The following is a 20,795-nucleotide window of genomic DNA, read 5'->3' on the forward strand; positions in this document are numbered from 1 at the left end:
TTTGACAGTGGCTGGGACTTGGAGCCCAGTGGACTCGGGATCAGACTACTGGTCTCAGCTCATGCACCTTTCAGCCACTGACTAGCTTCCCTCTTCCCGTCTCAAAAACCTTCCCTTCTCCAAAAACTTCAAAAGGATACCCTTCAGGGTCTACTTTATCACCACTAATCTCTCTCCTACCTTGATTCACCAGAAGTACTCATGGTGTTGAGTTGATAAATTGAACAGGAACATTTCAGTCCTTCTCTTGCTGGACCCCTCTCTGCCATCTGACCCCAGAGATCATTCCCTCCTACAAATCTCCATGCCCTGGGCTTCTAGGTGCCTCTCACCCACCCGTCCTCCCTCCCTGCTTCTCTGTCCCCTCTTGGGTCCTCCTCCTTTAACATGTGCACCCTTCCTGGCCCTCCTCTCGCTCTCCCTGGCAGAACTCAACCACACCCTGAAGCTTCCAACACCATTCCACCATAGTGCCCCCAAACCAGCTTCGTCCCCAGCCCAGGTTTCTCTCCAAGCTTCAGACCAGTAGATCCACTGCTTCTTGAGCACCTCCCCTGGGCATCCCACCAGCCCCCTGCCTTCATCATGTCCCAACCTGAACTCAGGTCCTCTGCCAACCTGCTTCTCAGGTGTACCCTGGGAAGCCCTGCTCAGCTCCTGTCTCTCCCTCCTCCTCCCCGTCAGCTTCATTTCTCTGTGGGTGCTTGCAGCAGCCTCCTTGCTGGTTTCCCACCTGATCAGGCACACCCCTCCATCCATCCTCCTCCAGGCCACCCCAGGGATCTTCCTTAAGCCCACCATTGGGCTCCCCTGTGATAGCCGACTCCAGCCTGCTCCCAGGCTGCCATTTCATTTCCAGCATGTTTCCCAGTTCCTCCTTCTTCTGCCTAGATTACCCCCAGCTTATCTATACTCATCATTTAAGTCTGCTCTGCTCTGAGGACACCTCCTCCCAGAGGTCCTCCCTGATTACACTCTGTCCCTTTCCTGTCCCCACCCCTGCACATCTCAGCACACCCCTGCTCCTCTCCACCTCTTTGCATCACCCCCTTCCCCACCCCACTGGACTGACTACTAAAAGGGAGGAAAGGTCTCTCTGGCCCACCCTCTCCCTGCAGAGCTCAAGTTGGAGTCACATTTGAGGGCTTAGGAAAAATCGCTTGTCTTATGTTTTTATCTTTGTTGTTGTTAACTGAAAAAATGTCAAAAGATTGGGGAGGGGAATTACATTTAGTTCCACCATTTTATTTGTTTCTGAAGCCCTTCCCCTTTTGGTCCTTTATCAGAATGTGGACATTGTTCCCGAGTTGCTGGGGTTGCTAGTAATTACCATTTTAATGATGGTTATAAGATCCTGGATCCATCTCAGCCTTCTCCATCCATCAGTCCTTTGGCTGTCTCCTGTTGCTGGAGATGTAGGTTGTTTCTAATTATTTTTTCTTCTGGATGCTCATTGCAGGATCGATTTCATGCAGATAGTTGTTTTTTGTTTTTTTCTTTTTAAGTCAATTGAGTTATTTCTTTAGGCTGAATTCCCAGGAGTGATATTACTGGGTCAGGTGATATTGACTTTTATGGCTGTGGCCAAAAACCACTTTCCAAAAGGACCATTTATGTGGCAACCAGCCATGTATGCATGTTACAGTGTTCTGGTTTTGCACTAATTTATGTGTAAAATGGAATTTCTAAATTGATTTAAGTAGCAATTCTTTGACATAAACCACATTCTTAATCCTGCGTGGCAAGCTAGTGGCCTCTCCTCATCTTGGGGTGGAAGTGATGAAAAGGAGCACCTTGATGATAGTCACAGAGGTTCCTGGAATATTATAACGATTATAGCTCACATTTACTGAGAGCTTATCATGTGTCAGGTGCTGTGCATTATCTCATTTAATCCTGATAAAATTTCCATGAGGGAGGTACGATTCTATCCCCCTTTAACAAATGAAGAAACCAAGGTTCAGAGAGGTTAAGAAATTGGCACAAGGGGGCACAGCATTGGAGCCTGGATTTGCCTCTGTCAGTGTCTGGCTCCAGAGTCCTTGTTCTTCATCATTAACTCTAGGTTCATCTGAAGGATCAGGCCTCACCTTCCTTTAAGAGAGTGAGGAAGACAGGTGAGGAAAGTGCCTCTTGTGTAGTAGCCTGGACCATTTCTGAATCAGAGCATCTACAGCAAGAGTGATGAGGACCAGTCCTCAAAGGTTTGTCTTGCTGGCTGGCAAGGTAGTCAGGAGGCTGAAAGCAATAAATAATAACAAGTAAGATGTATTAGGCACTTAGTGCATATTAGCTAATTCAGTCTTCAGCCCTATGAAGCAGCCTGTACACGTTCCCATCTTACAGATAAAGAAATGGAGGCTCATAGACTCTGGAGAAACCAGAGCCAGCTACATCACCACCTGCCCTCCCTACCCCCAGCTTCCATCTCCCCTCCGTAAAATGATACAGTGGGTAGAGGCTCCCTAACCACCTTGCAGCTCTAAATATCTCTGAAATGGGAGGACTGTATGGCATAAAGTTGAGTTCTTCTTGCTTGTGACTTTAATTGCTTTCTCTGGGCCTCAGTCTTCTCATCTGTAAAATGGGTAGAAGGAGGGGCTGGGTGTGGTTCAGGCCCTTTGGGCTTCAGATTCTGAATTCTTGGGCAGATGTTTCCTGACTAGGAATTGTCATCTGTGCCCTGGAGCCCTCTCCTCCCTGGCAGGACTCCCCCTGGGAAAGAAGACCCCTCCTGCCTGTTCCAAGCCTGGTAGGAGCCACTTGGGCAGAAGACAGGGATGGGCTTACATGTGACCCTTTTTTTAAAAGGTATATCTTACATTCAAGATATTTAAGAGCTCACATATCATACTTTAAAAAGACACAAATCTTTTTTAAGGTATTTATTTTTAATTGGAGGATAATTGCTTTACCATATTGTGTTGGTCTCTGCCGTACTCAACATGAATCAGCCATAGGTGTACGTATGTCCCCTCCCTCTTGAACTTCCCTCCCACCTTCCACCCCACCCCACCCCTCTAGGTTGTCACAGAGCACCAGCTTGAGCTCCTGAGTCATACACTAAATCCCCACGGACTGCCCATTTTACATGTGATAACGTATGTATTTCCATGCTCCTCTCTCAGTTCGTCCCACCCTCTCCTTCCCCCACAGTGTCCACAAGTCAGTTCTCTATGTCTGTGAAAAAGATACAGATCTTAAATGTGCAGCTGCATGAAAATACACGGGCACACCCATGAAAGCACCATCCAAATAAGAATCAGGACTTTTCCAGCACCCCAGAAGGCTCCTTTGTGACCCCAAAATCCCTGCTTCCCCAGAGGTACCACTATTCCAGTTTTCATTGCTGCAGGTCAGTCTTCTCTGTGTTTGAACTTCCCTCAGGTCAACTCAGACGAGCTGCACCCCTCATGTCTGGTGTCCTCACTGCACGTTGACCTTCAGTCATGGCATGTGTGTGTTAGAGGTTTACTTTTCACCGATGTGTAGTGTTTCAGTGTGGGAAACACCTTATTTACCCATTCTCCGATGGACGGACGTTTGGGTTGTTTCTGGCTTGGGATTATTACAAATCAAGCTGCCCTGAGTGTCCTTGTGATATCCCTGGCTGGCTAAAAGTCCTCATTTCTCCTGGATGTATCCCCATGAGTGGTTGCTTGGGTTCCAGGAGAGGCATATATTTAGTGCTAGGAGGCTCTGGCAAACGCTTTTCCAAAGTGGCAGTAAGCGTTCGCACACCCACCTGGTGTGAAACTTGTCAACCTTGCTGTGGTCATTTTAAAGACACTCCCCATTCTGGTGGGTGTGTAGTGGACTCATCGTGGCTTCAATTTGTATTTCTCTGATGACTCATGATGTTGAGCACCTTTTCTTATGTTTATTGGCCATTTTGTAAAGTCCTTGCCTGTGGGAGGTGGACCGAGGTCAGGGGCTGGTGCACCCCATCCCCCGAGTGATAAGGCCATTGGGCTTCCCCAGGACAGTCAGACACTTGATCCCCGCAGAACTTGAGACAGGGATCGAGGCAGCCAACCTGAAGTGGAAGCTCTTAGGTGCCCCCGCCCACCTCGCATTTGACTCCAGGGGAAGCTGAGGCTCAGAGAGCCTGAGTGACTCGCCCAAGGCCACACAGCATGTGGAATGCTGAGCCAAGATGACAGCCAGGATTTTCTGTGAAAATGGGCTGAGGGTGGGGTCCTTGGTCTCTGCTGCAGATTCTGGGCCAGGGCCCAGAAGGTATGTGGGCAGGCAGGGCCAGGAAGGGATTCTGTGGCAGCTTGATGGGGAGTATGTGAAGGGAGAGGAAAGGGGGCCTGGGGGTGGCGTGTCTAGTCGCTTGCTCTGAGGCTCAGAGCCCGGGAGGGTGTATGGACAGACCCTCACGGAGCCAATCCCCCTTCTCCCAACCTCCCCTCCTGCATGCCGACTGCCGTCTCTTGGCACCCTCAGTGTACAGAGGTCCATTTGTCTGTTTTCCATTCCAACTGCAAAGTGGCAGTGGGAACCAGGACCAAGATTGGTCTGGCCTCTGCCACCTGCTCTCCTGCCCCTGCCCTGCTGGGGTGAGATGGAGACAGAGAAGCCTGCCAGGCAGGCTCCTGGGGAGGAAGGGGGAGCAGGACAGCCCCTCTGAAAGAGCTTCCCTCGACTCACCCCACCCTCTCTGCCAGCCTGTTCTGAGAGCCTTACAATTTAGTCCCACAAGAACCATGGGGCTGTTACTCTCCCCATTTCACAGATGATGAAACCGAGGCTCAGAGAGGTTAAGAACCTTGGCCAGGTCACTCAGCTGGGATTTCAGTCCTAAGCAGTCTGGCTCCCTGGCCCACATCCCACCCAGTTACTACTCACTATGCTCTATTTGGTGGCTCAGATGGTAAAGAATCTGCCTGCAGTGTGGGAGACTTGGGTTCGATCCCTGGGTTGGGAAGATCCCTTGGAGAAGGAAGTGGCAACCCACTCCAGTATTCTTGCCTGGAGAATCCCATGGACAGAGGAGCCTGCCAGCCTCAGTCCATGTGATCGCATAGAGTCGGACATGACTAAACAGCTAACACTTTTTTCACTTTCATGCTCTCCTGCCTCTCAATAATAGTAAGTAATAATAATGGTTATGACTCCCTATCAGCCATTTTTATATGCCAGGCTTTATGTATTTTTTCATTTTTGTCATTACATATATCCTAAGATGTAGATATTATTATTCCCATTTTACAGTTGAGGAAACTGAGGGTCAGAGGAGTTGAATAGCTTGCCCAGGGTCACACATCTAGTAAGTGGGGAGCCTTTTCACAGTCAAGGCTCCACCCTCTGCACAGTTCCCCTCCGCGCAGACAGCACAGGGCCCAGCTCCAGGGGCAGTAGGGCAGAGAGCAGGCTTGGTGGCTGTGGTGTGGGTCAGGCCACCTATCTCCCATGTTGGCTCATCCCCTAAGTCCTGTGTGAGTCTGCCCCAGCTCACACCCAGGCTCCATCAGCCCAGTGACCTTGTTACGGAAAGCCTCCCTGCCTCAGTTTCCTGAGAGTCATGCTGGTACCTGTGCATTGTGTTGCCCCAGCACATAGTGACAAATGAATGAATGAATGAATGGAGTGAGGACTGCAGTCCCTCCAGAGATACCCTTGTTCCCTCTCCCTTTGGAGCATCATGGCTAAGGCGTCAGGGAAGCTGCCATCTGGTGAGGGTGAGGAGGTACTGGCCAGAGGAGGTGGAATGGGGGTGGGAAGAGTGTTCTTGGCAGAAGGAACAGCATGTGCGGAGGCCCAGCAGTGAGAGGGAGTTGGGGACAGGTGGGCCTTTTAGTTGGAATGAAGGGTAGCCTCTTGGGGTGTGTAGTAAGGACTGAGAGTAGAGGGGCAGGGTATTGATGGTGGGAGAGGAGGGCTACTGAAGGGTGTAAGCAGCGTGGTTGGATCTGCATTGAGCTGCCTGCCTCTCTGGCTGCTGTGTGGAGAAAGGCCAGAGTAGGAGCCTGGGGATGGTGGTCTGGGCTGGGGTTAAGATTTAGAGTTAGATTCTACCCTCAAGACTCTGCTTTTGGATCTTTCCCCCCATTTTTTAAAAGAAAATTACTGGGGACTTCTCTGGCCAGTCCAGTGGTTGAGAATCTGCCTTCCAAGGCAGGGGGTGTGGCTTCAATCCCTGGTTGGGGAATTAAGATACAACCACGGCATACACAGCACAGCCAAAACAACTTTTTAAAACAAGACATATGCAAAAGTGTAAAGACTACCATCCAAGTCCCCACTGACGCTTAAGACCCAGGACAGTTGCAACTGACTGATGTCCCTGAGGGCCTCCCCTGTCCCAGCCCCAAGAGAGGGTCACCGCTGTCCTGAACTTGTATTTATCACTCCATGCATTTCTTTATGCTTTTATAAAATACATGATCTAGCTTTGAATCTTTGCACTTTTGTATAAATGATATCCAACTGTTCTTCTGTAACTTGCTTTTTTTCTCAATATAATGATTAAACAAAAACATTTATGGTTGGAGATGGAGGAGGATGGGCTCCTTCAAAGATGTTTAAGGAGTGTTAGTAATAATCATAATAATAGCTGACACATAGCCCGTCATTTGCCAACTCAAAGGGCATTATATCTGTTAACATTTCTCACTGCAGGCTATGAGCTATTATTTTTGTACCCTTTTTGCTGATGAGGAAACTGAGGCAGGGAGGCTTTCCGTAACAAGGTCACTGGGCTGATGGAGCCTGGGTGTGAGCTGGGGCAGACTCACACAGGACTTAGGGGATGAGCCAACGTGGGAGATAGGTGGCCTGACCCACATCACAGCCACCAAGCCTGCTCTCTGCCCTACTGCCCCTGGAGCTGGGCCCTGTGCTGTCTGTGCGGAGGGGAACTGTGCAGAGGGTGGAGCCTTGACTGTGAAAACCAGCACCTTCCCTCTGCCCCTCATGGGAAAGGAGCAGACCCCACATGGGGACAAGGTGGCAAGGTCTTCCCCACTCCCTCCCAGCCCCAGAGCTCCCCCACTTAGGCAGGTCCCTCTGTCCGAGCCCCTCTGTGAAGCTGCCCCACCCCAGGGTCTGACACCACCTGCCAGATCGTCCCAGCCTTCTCACGGCCACTGAAACCTCTTCTGCCGGCCCTTGAGGCAGGCAGGACAGCTGGCACTGTACCCATTTGGCAGATCGACAAACTGAGACGCAGACTGTCAGGGCAAGACTGAAGAAGAAGAGGTTCTGGAGTCAGAAGGGGCTGAACTGGGGTCCTGGCTCTGCAACTTGGCAGTGTGTGACCTCAGGCAGATGACTTCACCTCTCTGAGCCTCTGCTCTCTCATCTGAAAAGCAGAGCTCCTTAATTCCCCAGATAGTTGAGAGGGCTGGTAGAATGTTTGCAGGGTACTTCCGGAGTGCAGGACTTGGCACGCGGTGCGCGGCAGCGAGGACAGCTGCCTCTGTTAGCATCTTGTTACCGAGTGCTAATGAGCCCAGCACGTTAGCTGAGTTGGACCGGAACCCTGGGCTCTGGCTCCAGGCCCCACGTACTTCCACCAAACCCCACCCCGGACTCCAAGCACGACAAGTGTGGGTTTCAAGCCCCCATCAGGACCCGCGTGGGGTGATGGCGTCGTCTCCCCACCATCTTGGGCTGGGGGCCCACTTGGCATCAGGCCCAGAGCCCACGCATCACAGCCTGTGCCTGCAACAGATGGGTAAGTGGGGGGAGTCATGTTCTTCTGATGCAGACATCGGGGTGGGGAGGGGGCCACATGGGATCCGGTGAGCCCACCTCCTCCCTGGCCTTCCTGCTGGCGGCAGAGCTGGCGGCTCTGACAAAAGAACAGCTTGTGTGCCCACCTCCCTCAGCCTGTGCCGTGCCTCCCCGCAACGGCGTCTGTGTAAATAGCACTTGACGTCCTTGTTCCTTCCTGGCAGGTCTTTCTCCCTCTGAAGGAGGAGGACACTTTGCAGGAGAGAGAAGGCTTCGGCTCCAGAGGGGTCAGCTTTGCTCAGCCCCTCAAAAGGACTTCTGCCTTGGTTTCCCCATCTGTGAAATGGGGACACTAAGAGTGCCAACCAAAACGAGTGGCTATGAGGATTCATGAATAAATACCTGGAAAGTGCTGGGGCGGGGGGGTGCCTGGCACACTCTCCTTCAGAAGTGCCCAGGTAGGCCCAGTGGATAGAGGGTCAGTGAGGCTAGAAGGGGGCCCATTCTAGGAGACCTGGCCCCGGCCCTTCCAGTGCTGACGTAGATGGCACTTCATGAGCTAATTGCCTCAGCCTAAGGTTTCCTGGAAGTCCCACTGCCTCAGATGCAGTGGGTGGCTGGTCCTGTCGCTCCATGAGCTGTCTGTGATCAAGGAAAGATTCTGGAGGTAGCAAGCTCCCTGTCACTTGATGTATTCAAGCCTCACAGTTTGCATTGTTTTCTCTTCTTTGGCCACACCGCACCGTGTGCAGGCTCTTCATTCCCTGACCGGGGATCGAGCCCAGGCCCCCTGAAGTGGAAGCATGGGGTCTTAAACCACTGGACTGCCAGGGAAGTCCCATGCATTCTGCTTTTACCGTCCATAAGGACCTGTTACTTCCACTGTTTCATTCCCACATCTGTCTTGTGGGTGATCAGAGTGGGGCCGGTTGTCCCTATTTTACAGAAGGGGAAACTGAGGCTTTGTGTTTAGTCAGCACCAGAGTCAGGATTCGTGGGCACCTGGGGATTCCAAGGAGCCCTCCAGACAGTGGACAGTGAAGATTCGTGTAATAGGCTGGGGCCGTGTGTGCTGAGCAGTTCATCCATCCATGCCCCTGGGCTCCCCACCTGGTGGACCAAGCAGATGTCTGCATAGGTGGATGGCTGTGCCCTCGCATGTGGGACACCGTGGGGGATACAGGTGGCCACACCGGGTCAAGCTGGAGCTCCCGCTATGCACCATCTTTTGATCCTGACCACAGGCCTGCAAGTCCAATGTTCCAAGTCCCCACTTTATAGAGGAGGAAAAATGACCCCAGAGAGATGAACCCACCTGCTCCCGCTCTCGGGGTGCAGTGGCAGAACCCAGTGCCTGGTCCCATCACTGTCTGTGGTGGCAGCTCCCTTCTCTCTGGTGCTGAGTGTGGCAGTGACCCTTGGCCTGCACTGCCCTCTCCACCCCCAGCACTTTGAAGCAGGGGACACATTCATCCTCTCATCACAGTGCTAGGAGAAAAAAAAAAAAGAGCTCAGAGAGGTTAAGGGACTTGCCCAGTGTCACACAGCAAATGACTGACAAGGTCAGGGCTGGGCCAGTGAAGCTGAGAGGGGTCTCTTGTGCTTGCCCCTGAGCTGTGGGGCCATCCCTGTAGGCACAGGGCGCTCAGGGAATGCTTGGTTGTGCTCTTGGTTTTCTGTTTGGCCCACAGTGAGGTGCTCAGTGAATATTTGCTCGGTGAAGGAATCGTGAGAATTCAATGAGCTCAGATCTGGGGCTAAGCCTGTGTTCGGGGCCCAGGGCAGGTGAAGTGGGAACCAGCAGAGCCCCAGGACAGTGAGGAAGCATCAGGCTGTCAGTAGGGAGCATGGAGGAGAGGAGAGCGGGCAGAACTGGTCTAATTTGGCTCCTAGAAGCTCAATGAATTATTCATTTCCTACTCATCTTCCCATGACGTGTCTACCAGAGACTCTCCCCTCCCAGAATCAGGACTTATGGCCTCAGCTGCCCTCCTCCATCCCAGAAGGGGTTTCCTCCAGCAGGGGAGGGGAAAAGAAAGACTCCCTGCCTTCTGTTCCAATTCTTCTTCCCGTGGGGGTCTTAAGACAGACCAAAGGAGGACTCTAAGACACTTTATGCTCATCCTGGGTGGGAGGGGGGTGTCTGAGACCACCCTCGAACACCCTGCTCTAGACAGCAGAGTAAACAGGCACTGTTCACAGGCATTTACCACCTAATCATCCCCACAACCCTTCTAAATAGTTACAGTTGTGCCATATTGCCTGAGAGGAAGCAAGGGTTCAGAGAGATGGGTGCATTTGCCTCAAGCTTCACAGCAGATTGGTTCTCAAGCTGGATTTGAGCCCTGGGCTGCCTGCCTCTGGAGTCTGTGATCTTAACCACCCATCACAGCAGCACTGGAGCCCTATTCCAGTACCCCTGGTTTGTGCCCCTGGGTCTGCCCGGCACCCACACAGAGTCTTGCGCCATCTGGGAAAAGTTTGGCATGTAAATAAGTGATGATCAGGACAGCCCACCTCTTCAAGGACCCATCAGGGTGCAGCCTTCCCGTGATGAAGGGCTCGGCAGTGGCTTTCAACCCCAACTGCACGTCGGACCCTCTGGGGGACTTTTGCAGCTCTCCACTGCTGGCCCCCAGAGGCTGAGATGTCCTGAGGACAGCAGCCAGCCTGCTGTTGGACCCCCAGTGCACATTCACTGCCTGAAGCAGGCATTGCCATCCCATTATACATATGGGGAAGCCGAGGCTCAGCGGGGGTCACTCAAGCAGGGGCAGTGGGCATCTCTGGGACTTTGTCTCCTTCCATCCTCCCCCTGACTGACTTCAAAGATCCCTTTCTCTGTCCATAAGCAGCAAGAGCTCCCAGCCCGGGTGAACCTCTCGGCCGCCCCAGCCCCTGCGCCTGTGATGCCCACCACCCTGCACTCCAAGATGGACGAGCTGGAGGGGCAGTTGCTGGCCAAGGTGCTGGCGCTGGAGAAGGAACGCGTGGCCCTCGGTCACAGCAGCCAGCAGCAGCGGCAGGAGGTGGAGAAGGAGCTGGATGCCCTGCAGGACCGGGTAGCCGAACTGGAACATGGTGGGTCCTAGGCCCCACAGAAGGCATGGTGGGTGAGGGCATCCTTGGTCCTCGGATGGTCCTCAGGGTGGCAGATTCACTCAGAAAAAGTTTCCCAGAGGTTAAAGCTAGATAGGGTGGTGGGGAAGAGGCTGTGAAACAGAGAGGATGATTGGGGTGTTTCGTTACCATTGCCAGTTAGCATTTTCTGGCACATTTTCACCCACTATATTCTGGGAGTGGGCTAACTACTTGATATGTCAGCTGGTTTACTCTTCACAGACCATACAAGGGTGGTTCTGTTTATTATTCCCTAATAATAAACAATGCTATAAATAAATAAATAAAATGTATAAATGTATATATTCATAATATTTGTTTTATTATAATTATTATATTTGTAAATAAGACTATAAACAAATATTTATAAATAAATAAGGGAAATAAGGCTCAGAGAGGTCAAGTGACTTGCCCAAGGTCACACAACCAGTAAGTGGTGAATCTAGACCTTAAATCAGGTCTGGCTCTAAAGTCCATGCTCTTAACCACCCTCAAGAGTACCTTTGCCATCAGAATTTTGTCATTTGTTCAATACCTGGGCCTGGCATGACAAGGGTCATAAAATCATGACGTGTTGGACACTGTACAGGTGTGAGCATGAGGAAACCTGGCTCCTCAGTCCTCAGCTGTCACCGGCTTGCTCCGCGACCTTGAAAGTTCACTTCCTCTCCCCAGGCCTCATTTTCCTCATCTGAAAAATAGGAATTTAGAACTCATGAACTCTCAGGGAGCTTTCATCTTTTAAACTTGGTGAGAACCACCCTTGAGGCTTACAGACAAGGTGAGGTTTCCAGGGGGCTAGTAGCCCTCATTCTGGAGTATGACCTGCCCACCACCCCCATCCGTGTCCACTGACCCCCACCGTGTTCACCTTGCTCACCCCGCTCAGGGTCCTCGGCCTACAGTCCCCCAGATGCCTTCAAGATCAGCATTCCCATCCGCAACAACTACATGTACGCCCGCGTGCGGAAGGCACTGCCCGAGCTCTACGCCTTCACCGTCTGCATGTGGCTGCGCTCCAGGTCTGGCGGCACTGGCCAGGGCACCCCCTTCTCCTACTCGGTACCCGGGCAGGCCAACGAAATTGTGCTGCTGGAGGCGGGCCATGACCCCATGGAGCTGCTGATCAATGACAAGGTGAGCGGGGGCTGGGCAGAGCCGGAGGGATCGGGGTGAGGCAGGGGGGACCCTGCCAGGAGCATTTGCACTGCGCTGGTCCCAGACGGGCGGGCCGTTTCCATTCTCCTGCTCAGCAGAATCAGCATGCATGAAATGCCTCCAAGATGGACGAACCCATGCCAGGCTGCGTTCTGGGAATTCAAGATAAGCCAGACCTGGGGCTGATAGGATAAGAGCTCCTGTCCAAGAGAGGCTGTCAGTGGTGTGGTGTTTACAGAGGAGCATGTGAGGATCACAGAGATTAAGAGACTTCCCCAGCAACCTGGCTGTGGGCGCAGGACTGGAAGTGCTTCCTACAGCAGGGCACCTATGGGGCCCCCAGGGCCCTGCTCATTCTCCTGAACGAAGAGAGCAGCAAATGAGGTCCTAGGACCTCTCTGGGGAGGGAGGTGGAAGGAAGGGCAGAAGTGCTCGTGGATTCCTTGTCCCCCTCCCCCCTGCAGTCAGCCCCATGCCCCTCCCCTCACGTGGCGAGTAGGCTGGTGCCATGGTCAAGCTCTGGCCTGAATGCTGGATTTGAATCCTCGTTCTGCCGCTAACCCACTGTGTGACCTTCGACTAGTCACTTACCCTCCCTGTGCCTCAGTTTGCTTATCTGTAAAGCAAGAATAATAATAACCTCAACTGTACATAGTTGTGGTAAGAATTAAATGGCTTAAATACATGTAAAGGGCTTTGAGCAGAACCTGGCATTTAACAAACTTTGATAAATGTGCCCCCATTTTATTACTCCAAGTCCCGTGCTAGTACTTTACCCATATTATCATCCTTGACCCAACAGCCCCAGGAAGTAGACACCCTATTATCCCCATTTTGCGATGGAAAAGCTGAGGTTCAGTGAAGACAAATAACACACCCTGGCCACAAAGCTGGTGAAGGGGTGATGATGTGATTTGGGGGTCTTGGGTTCCACTGTTCTGCCCTTGGGTCACCGATCTTCCCCATGCCCAGGACTCCCACCCCGTCACCACTCTCCCAGGAGTGGACAGGGCAGGACAAGCTGGGGAGACAGGGGGAGTGATGTAGCAGGGGCATGGTGATTAAGGGGGAGCAAGGTGAGCATCTTATCACTCCATTCCCTGCAGATATCTTCCCCAGCCTGACATATTGCTTTGGGTCTTGATGGCATGCTGGTCTTTTGAGATGCCCTGGGAAATGCAGAGAACATATACTGCACCCACTTGTGACCAGCCCACAGCCACATAGAACTGCTGGGAGTGGCTGACACCCAGCAGAACCCTGCTCAGCAGGAGGTGCCTTTCATGGGTGTCCTGGAGGAGGAGGAAAGAGATAAGCCCACAGGACAGTGAATTTCCCTTGTGGCCCAGTACACACTTACCCTCTAAGTCCATCAGAGGGTAGCTGGGTGACATCTAGATCATGCTACCCAGTTCCCCTTCATAACCCCCCTGGCTGCCATCCTTGGCTCTGCCCATGGTAGCAATTGGTTCTAGTATAATAGAAGGAATTCAGCACCCTGGACAGGGCACAAGGCAACCCAATTTCCTGAAATTCTGGTGCCTTTTGAGTACCAGCCTCACAAGCTACTCACAGTTCTCATTTTATTCCAGTCTCTAATCCTTTGCCCCTGCTGTGCAAACCGGCCACCCGCCCCCCACCTTGGTTGGGGGGCCTTACAGTGGAATTTCCAGAGTTCATTATACTTCCAGATGTGTTTAGATTTCACATCTTCTGTTCCCACACTCCTCTCTGCCTCTGGGCCTTCACGGCCTCTGTGTCTCCCACATGGCCCCTACGTTACTCTGTCTTGTGATATTGTCCCTGAAGTCCTCCCCTCCTGTGCAGACTCAGCTCATTTTAGGACCGGATCCATATCCCCCGGTGTCCAGAACAAGGCCTGGCATCAAGTAGGCCTCAGAGAATATTGTAATAAATTGTGATCTCGGAGAACCTAGGAGATGAAAGAGCCCTTGGGAGCCCCAAATCCACAAGCAGCAAGTACCTTTCATCTCACAGGCCAACTCCAATCAATCAGCAGTGCCTTCCAAGAGCACTGTGATGAGAAAGATTCCGAGGTTGAGTCTAGGCTCATGATTGATTAGCCATGTCTGCCTTGGGTGGAGTAGGAGGCAGAGGTGGCTGCATATTTGCCATCCTTTGCCCAAGCCCCTGACTTTATGGATGAGACTGAGGCCCGGGGGGGAACGAGCAACCTCCCCAGGGTCCTACAGGGTGTTGGTTGACAGCGCTTGGCCTCCGAGTCCAAGGCTTGTTCCATCATTCCCAGCACTTCTTGAGCCCAGCTGTGTGCCGGGCACTATGTGAGATATTCAGGGAAGGGAGGCTTGTGAGATACAACTCCCACCCTGTGTGACCTTACAGGCCTGTCAGAGTGAATAAACTACCTAGAAACAACCGAAAACCAATACTGAGTAGTCCCTTGTGATCTGAGTGAAGTGCCTGATGATATTGCTACATTGTGGAAAGACACTGGGCTGGGAGGACAGGGAGGGTCAGACCTTGGGTAAGCCCCTAGAAGGAGGGACACTGGTCTCCCCATCCCTCATCCCACTGCTCCAGCCTTGGGGCTTGTGGCACCTCTGACCTGGGGCTGGGGGACGTGTTTCCAGGTGGCCCAGCTACCCCTGAGCCTGAAGGACAATGGCTGGCACCACATCTGCATCGCCTGGACCACCAGGGATGGCCTGTGGTCTGCCTACCAGGATGGGGACCTGCGGGGCTCTGGTGAGAACCTGGCCGCCTGGCACCCCATCAAGCCTCATGGGATCCTTATCCTGGGCCAGGAGCAGGTAAGGGTCAGGGTGGGATGCAGCTAGATATCCCACCCACCAAGGGCGCCTCAGGAGGAGGGGTAGGCGGAGCGTCCCTGAGAGCACAGAAGTGAGCCGTCAGTCTGACCCAGCCATTCTGCAGATGGGCAGACTGAGTGAGACCGGCCCAAGGGGCTAGAACCTTGGGGCGTGGCTAGGACCTTGGGGCGGGGCTAGAACCTGGAGGGGGCGGAGCTTCAGCAGGGACAGAGTTTTGACTTTCTGAGCACCTGCTTATCTTTTCTGCTCCCTCACTCCATGTCTTTCTTGTTTCTTTCTGCTCTTTTGGTCCAGGATACCCTAGGCGGCCGGTTTGATGCCACCCAGGCCTTCGTGGGTGACATTGCCCAGTTTAACCTCTGGGACCACGCCCTGACACCAACCCAAGTCCTGGGCATTGCCAACTGTACGGGGCCACTGCTGGGCAACATCCTCCCATGGGAGGACAAGCTAGTGGAGGCCTTTGGGGGTGCAACGAAGGCCGCCTTTGATGTCTGCAAGGGCAGGGCCAAGGCTTGAGGGGCCACCTCGTGGGGGGGCCCCCTCCCTTGCCTGCCAATTCGGGGACCTTCCGAGGCGGGAGAGCATTCCCTCCTTAGCCTACTCACACACGCACTGGTCTCCTTTTTTACCCCACTCCTCCTGTTTTGCCATGCCTCCCGTTTCCCCCACCTGTACCCACACCTCCAGAATGCCCTGCCTTTGATGTCTGTCCTCTGATCCCACTTGAATGGGGACAAGCAGCTCGAGTCAAGAGGTCAAGCCTGGGGTGAGTCCAGGGCCTGGCAGGGAGTGCATCACAGAGCCCATGGCTCTTCCGCCACCACTGGCGTTAGAGTGGAGCCGTCTCTCATCCTGTGTCCCCTCACCCGTCAACCACAGTTGATTCCACTGATCGCACAGCACCATCCATGGGGCTGTGTATGGGCAAAGGGCTCACTGTCTCAGTGGCAGGATGGTTATCTGTCCCCTTTCTTCCATGAGGCAGGTGTGCCCCCTTCCTCTTCAAGGCCATCGCAGGCTGTGGAGCTGTCCCCCAGCTGAGAGGAAATGACAGAACCACACAGGAGACTCAGAATCACCCCCTTCCATCTTTCCACCAGCTGCCAGTCATGGGCAGGGGAAATCTTGACGAAGCTTCTCCCCCCCCAACCCCCCCCCCACCTGCACCCTTTCTTCCTCCTCTTTCCTTGTTTCTTTGTGTGCTGAATGGTTGCTTTGAATGTTGGTTCCATGCCTGGCCCAGCCCCACCTCAATTTCCAGGACATTCCCTTCCCAGCTCCAGCCTGAAGGGTTGTGGACCAAGATCGCAGGAGGCCCACCCATGGCTGCGTCCACTGGTATGGTCACCTTGCGCCTTCTGTGACCAGAACAGGGCCTGGACCACTTCAGCCTGGGCTGGGGACAGCGTGGGACAGAGGGGACAGCATGGCACAGAGGGGATAGCGTGGGACAGAGGCATGTGCCCCAGGAGACCCAGGCTCTGGCAGAGCCACAGTACTGACCCGCTCTGCATGTCCCTGCAGCCTTTGGGGAAGGAAAGAAGCGGAGAGGGCAGGGAGAAGCATGGAGCGGTGTGCAGGGCTCTGGATGAGAAGGCGCCCCTGGTTCTGGTCTTCTCTGCTGCCAGCCTGCTGTGTCATCTGCTGTCAGTCCCTGTCCTCTCCAGCTGGCCTTCCTCATTTGCGAGCTTTGGTCATTTCTGAGAGCTCTCCAGATCAAAAGTGGGATGGTCTATGATTCCAGGTGGATAGGGTGGGACAAGCCTGAGAACCTACCTAGGGGTCAAGGAGCATAGCAGGGGCAGGCCCTGGGGCTGGGCAGCATATGGGATCTGGCTAGGCACGGGTCAGGGTCAGCAGCTGGCTCCAGAGAGTCAAGGGCAAGGGGCAATGGTCAAAGCAGACCAACCTCATACACAGATTGTTAAGGTCAGCTCTTCTGGATCACCCCCAGCCTGGCACCCTTGCCCATCTGAGTGTTTCAAAAGGCTGGTGGCTTGCCTGGGCCCTACACTTGAGTCCCCACCGGCTCCCCCAAGACAATGGAAGAATATCAAAAGCTGAGAAAAGCCACCCAGTCTGACCTCTTATTGCTCATATGAGGAGCTCAGAGAGGGCAAGTGACTTGCACAGGGTCACACAGCTCAATGGAGCCGAGCCAGGACTAGAACCCAGTGCTTTTTCCCCCACACCATACTTCTTGCCTGTGAGAGTCTTTTGAGTCCAGCCTAAACCTAAGAGGATTGACATTTGAGGGGTCAGAATGCTTTCCAACATTCCAACAATGCTTTCCAACACTGGACCACTTTCCTGTATGAAACATACAGACATCTTGGCATTCCCACCCCTGATCCCTGGAAGGTAGGGTGGGAGAGGTGTGATCTCCAGGCACTCTGGCAGAAATGGAGAGCTGAGAACACTGGGGTCCCTCCCCACTCACCTACCGGGTGTCTGGACAGCTGTTGGTTACTTAAGTCAGATGGGCACTGGTGGCTTTTTGTTCCTTTGGTTCCCTGTCTCTGCTCCCCACATCCACTTAGCCTGAGGCATGATGCCTGAGCTACAGACTGTGGGGCGCAGGGCCATGGAGGCTTTTCCAAGACTTGTTGCTTCCAGCCCCCGGATCCTCGTTTCCATTTCAAGAGTGCAAATAGACCATTCAGCACTTCCAGCCCAACTCCCCCTAGAAGGAGGGATGGCGTGCTTTAGCCAGAACCTGCCAGATCTAGTTGCCCTGGTAACAGCCAATGACATCAGCCCCAGTGCTGGGTCAAGCATCTCATAATGACATACGCTGTTGCTGGGGTGACGGCGAAATTTGGAACTTAGATTTCAGGAACACTGGGTTTTATTGGGTTTCTGTTATTGTCTTTGAGGGAGCAGCTTTTGTGGAGGCCTTAAAGGGAAAGAAAGAATCTTAGGAAGGAGGTGATAGAGAACTTGTTTGGTCACTCGAGCCCACCCAGAAACATCATCCCAAGTCCTTTATGCTTTGTCATGGTGATCATGAAACTTCTGACCTGTGTTGAATCACCCTGGTCAGCCCTCCAGAGAGAACAGGAACAAAACCAGAGATGTTGTCGTGTAGGCTCTGAGTCTGGGCCATCGGTGAGTGGCCTGGGTCCCTATTCCCATTCCAGAATGATGAATGTCCCAAGTCCCCACTCCTCCGTCTACTGATTATCCTTCTTTGCTGAATGCCTGTTGTTTGGACTCCAGCTTTGATCTTCAGCTACTCCCGGGCACGCCAAAAAGACGGGGAGGAGCAGAGGTGCTCAGCTGCGTCCTCGAGCTAGTCCCAGCTGAAAATGAGGCTGGAACCATGTCTGTTACACCCTTGTAAACTTGCCATGCTGGGCACCTCACAGGGATCAACTCATTCACCCTCACAGCAGTTCTAAGTAGGACTGTTCTCAGCCACATTGTACAAGTAGAGAAATGGAGGCCCAGAGAAGTTAAGTAACCTGCCCATTGTCAATCAGCCCACAAGTGATGGAACCCAGAGTTCAAAGTCGGTGACATCCAAGGCCCACCCTTCAGCCTGAGGGGACAGGTGTTGCCATTGCCTGTGGAGTGGGATTTGGCCATCCACTGCTCCTGAGCCTGTTCACCCTGACCCAGAGGAACACAAAGGTGAGGGGTGGACTGGCCCCTGGGCCAGGGTCCCCTTGGGTGAGGCCAAGGGAGGGTTCTCAGCCCCTTCAGGGAGCTTGTCCCTGTGCGGGGTGCTCACAGCGTAGCCCTTCTCTCATTGGCTGGAGTTTCCAGGAGAGCTGAAAAGGGAGAGGAAGCTGGGTGTCTCCCAAGAGTCCCAGGCTGCAAAGGGGAGAGAGCTGCCCCTTCTCAAACCCCTGCTTTGGGCCCAGCCCTGCGCCAGGTGCTTCAGAGCTCTTATCTGCCAGATTTTCCCACCTTGTGGCACATGGTGCCCCTAACTAACATCCCAAGAGGCCGATCACCTTGCCACATCTGTGCAATACCTGGGACCACAGGTGTGGACAGGAAGGGCTCCGAAGCCCTCTTTACAGATGAAGATGCCAGGGCCCAGGGAGGATGAGCAGTCTTCGTGGCCACCCAGCTGGGACACTGGGGGACCTGAGCCCAGCTTTCTGACTCTGCATTCAGTGCTCACTCCATGATGCAGTGGTCCTAGCCCCCTGAAAGGGTCCCCTCTTTACTATGTTTCCCAGCATCCTTGCTCTGAGCAAACTGGGGAAGGGACACTGCTCCCCCCTCCCCAAAAGGTGGAATCATTCTCTTCACCGTCTTTGTCCCAACTGCCTGCCACTCCAAACCCCTCCCCCTGGCCCCTGACCCTGCTGGGTGGGGGAGGGGCTCATGTGGGCCCAGGCTGAGCAATGAATGAGCATGTCGAGCTGTCAGACACTGTGAAATTAGTGCATCCTACTGGCAACCCGCCTCCCCCGCCCCGCCTGATTTTGTATATAAAGTGACATGAGATGCAACATGTGTCTGTATGTGTGTGTGTGTGCGCGTGTGTGTGTGTGTGTGTGCTATGTCATGGTTTTTGTTACTTTTTGTTTTTGTAAATTTGAATGTCCAAAATAAACGTGATGTTTACTCTGAGGCTCTTCTTGCAAAGGTGGGGCTACCCTGGGGGTGCTGGGCAGGAATGAAGTGGCTACTACTTGGAGCAGGGCAGTAGGCAAAGACAGAAGGGGTGCCACCTCACTATGCCAAAGCCTCACCCAGCCCCACCTGTGCCCCCCTAACCTGACAGGCTCTGCCAGGTCCCAGGGGCAGACACACCCCTGTTTCCAGGATTTCTGCAGGAAGGATGTAAAGAACACGGGTCCCACATGGAAAGTGTCCCAGTTTTGATAACTGGGCTTTGGCCTCATTCCTAACACCTCATCCCCACCTCATGCCCCAGTTACGGGATCCCAGGTTCCTGACTTGTTCCCTGAGACCCAATCTCCTTGAATTACTTTCCTGGGTCCCCAGAGCATCCCCTGGGGTCCTGGGGAGATGGGGTGGTGGAGTGGGAGGAGCCCTATTGTATTTCAACCTGTCCCCTCCTCACGGTCTACCTGGACTCCTGGGACTCGCATCAGAGACTAGACTGACTCTCAGCGTCAAGGTCTGCTACCCCCAGCCACCCCTCCAGGGCTCAGCTCACCCTGAGAGGTGCTGATCTGGGCCCCAGCCCTCTCCGTGTAGACCACCGCAGGGGCGCAGCTGCCACCCTCCTGCCCCATCAATATTGTCACTGCTCCTGGTTAGACCTTGTCCTCAGATGGCCCCCGGGAAATGCCAGGGGGCCAGTCTGGAGTTACAGGAAGTCACACCAGCAGAACAGCCTTCTCAGGCTTTTCCAAAGTTTCCCAAACTTCCAATAAGAGGAGTTCACCCCCATGAAGCAAGGGGATAGCTGGAAGCAGCAGTTCAAACAGGAAAACCATGTTTGAAGTCCACTGAGTAACCTGAAAAACTGTGCTTTCTGCATTCGACTCCAGAACGAATCCAGATTTGTTTTAAAACATTGCTTTTCATCACTTAGCACTGAGCAAAATGAAGCTGCAGGCAGATTTGCTTTGTTTATCCTCTCTTCCACCGATTTACTTACAACACCCTCTTTCCCTCTGTCCCACTCAGCTGGTACCATCCAACCGTGGTTAAATCCCGCTGTCCACCTGCTTCCTGCCAGCACCTGCACATCTGAACGCTGATGTGGAAAAGCACAGGGCTGTGATGTGTGCTGACTCTCATTTTACATTCATGGTCAGAGGTCTCCAAGGGGCATTTCTTCCTTTCCAGCTAGTAAATTCTCTCTGGAGGAAGATAGCATCATCCAAACTCATGTATTTTTGCCACACGAGGTTTGGCAGTCCATAAGAAATGATCAGACATATCTAGAGACAAAACTGACTGGAAATCAAGAGTGAAAAAAAAAATTTTTAAGGGCTAATAGCCCTACACATGTGATAAAATTGCATGGAAGTAAATAAATACGCTATATTCAAGACAGACACATATGCACACATCCACACACATCCA

The 20,795-nt window shown here is 53.1% G+C and overlaps 1 protein-coding gene across 1 annotated transcript in view; it reads left to right on the forward strand.

Moving 5' to 3' along the window:
* NPTXR (neuronal pentraxin receptor) overlaps positions 1-19,364 on the forward strand; it is a 42,307-nt gene extending 22,943 nt beyond the window's left edge. Inside the window, exons 4-7 of the mRNA XM_043439897.1 lie at positions 10,536-10,764; positions 11,693-11,940; positions 14,574-14,753; positions 15,069-19,364. Of these exons, the coding sequence (XP_043295832.1) occupies positions 10,536-10,764; positions 11,693-11,940; positions 14,574-14,753; positions 15,069-15,293 (882 nt within the window). The 3' untranslated portion in view covers positions 15,294-19,364. The remainder of the gene's footprint in view (positions 1-10,535; positions 10,765-11,692; positions 11,941-14,573; positions 14,754-15,068) is intronic.
* The last annotated feature ends 1,431 nt before the right edge of the window (positions 19,365-20,795 follow it).

Source organism: Cervus canadensis, chromosome 21 (assembly GCF_019320065.1).
Source record: "Cervus canadensis isolate Bull #8, Minnesota chromosome 21, ASM1932006v1, whole genome shotgun sequence".
Taxonomy (NCBI): Eukaryota; Metazoa; Chordata; class Mammalia; order Artiodactyla; family Cervidae; genus Cervus; species Cervus canadensis.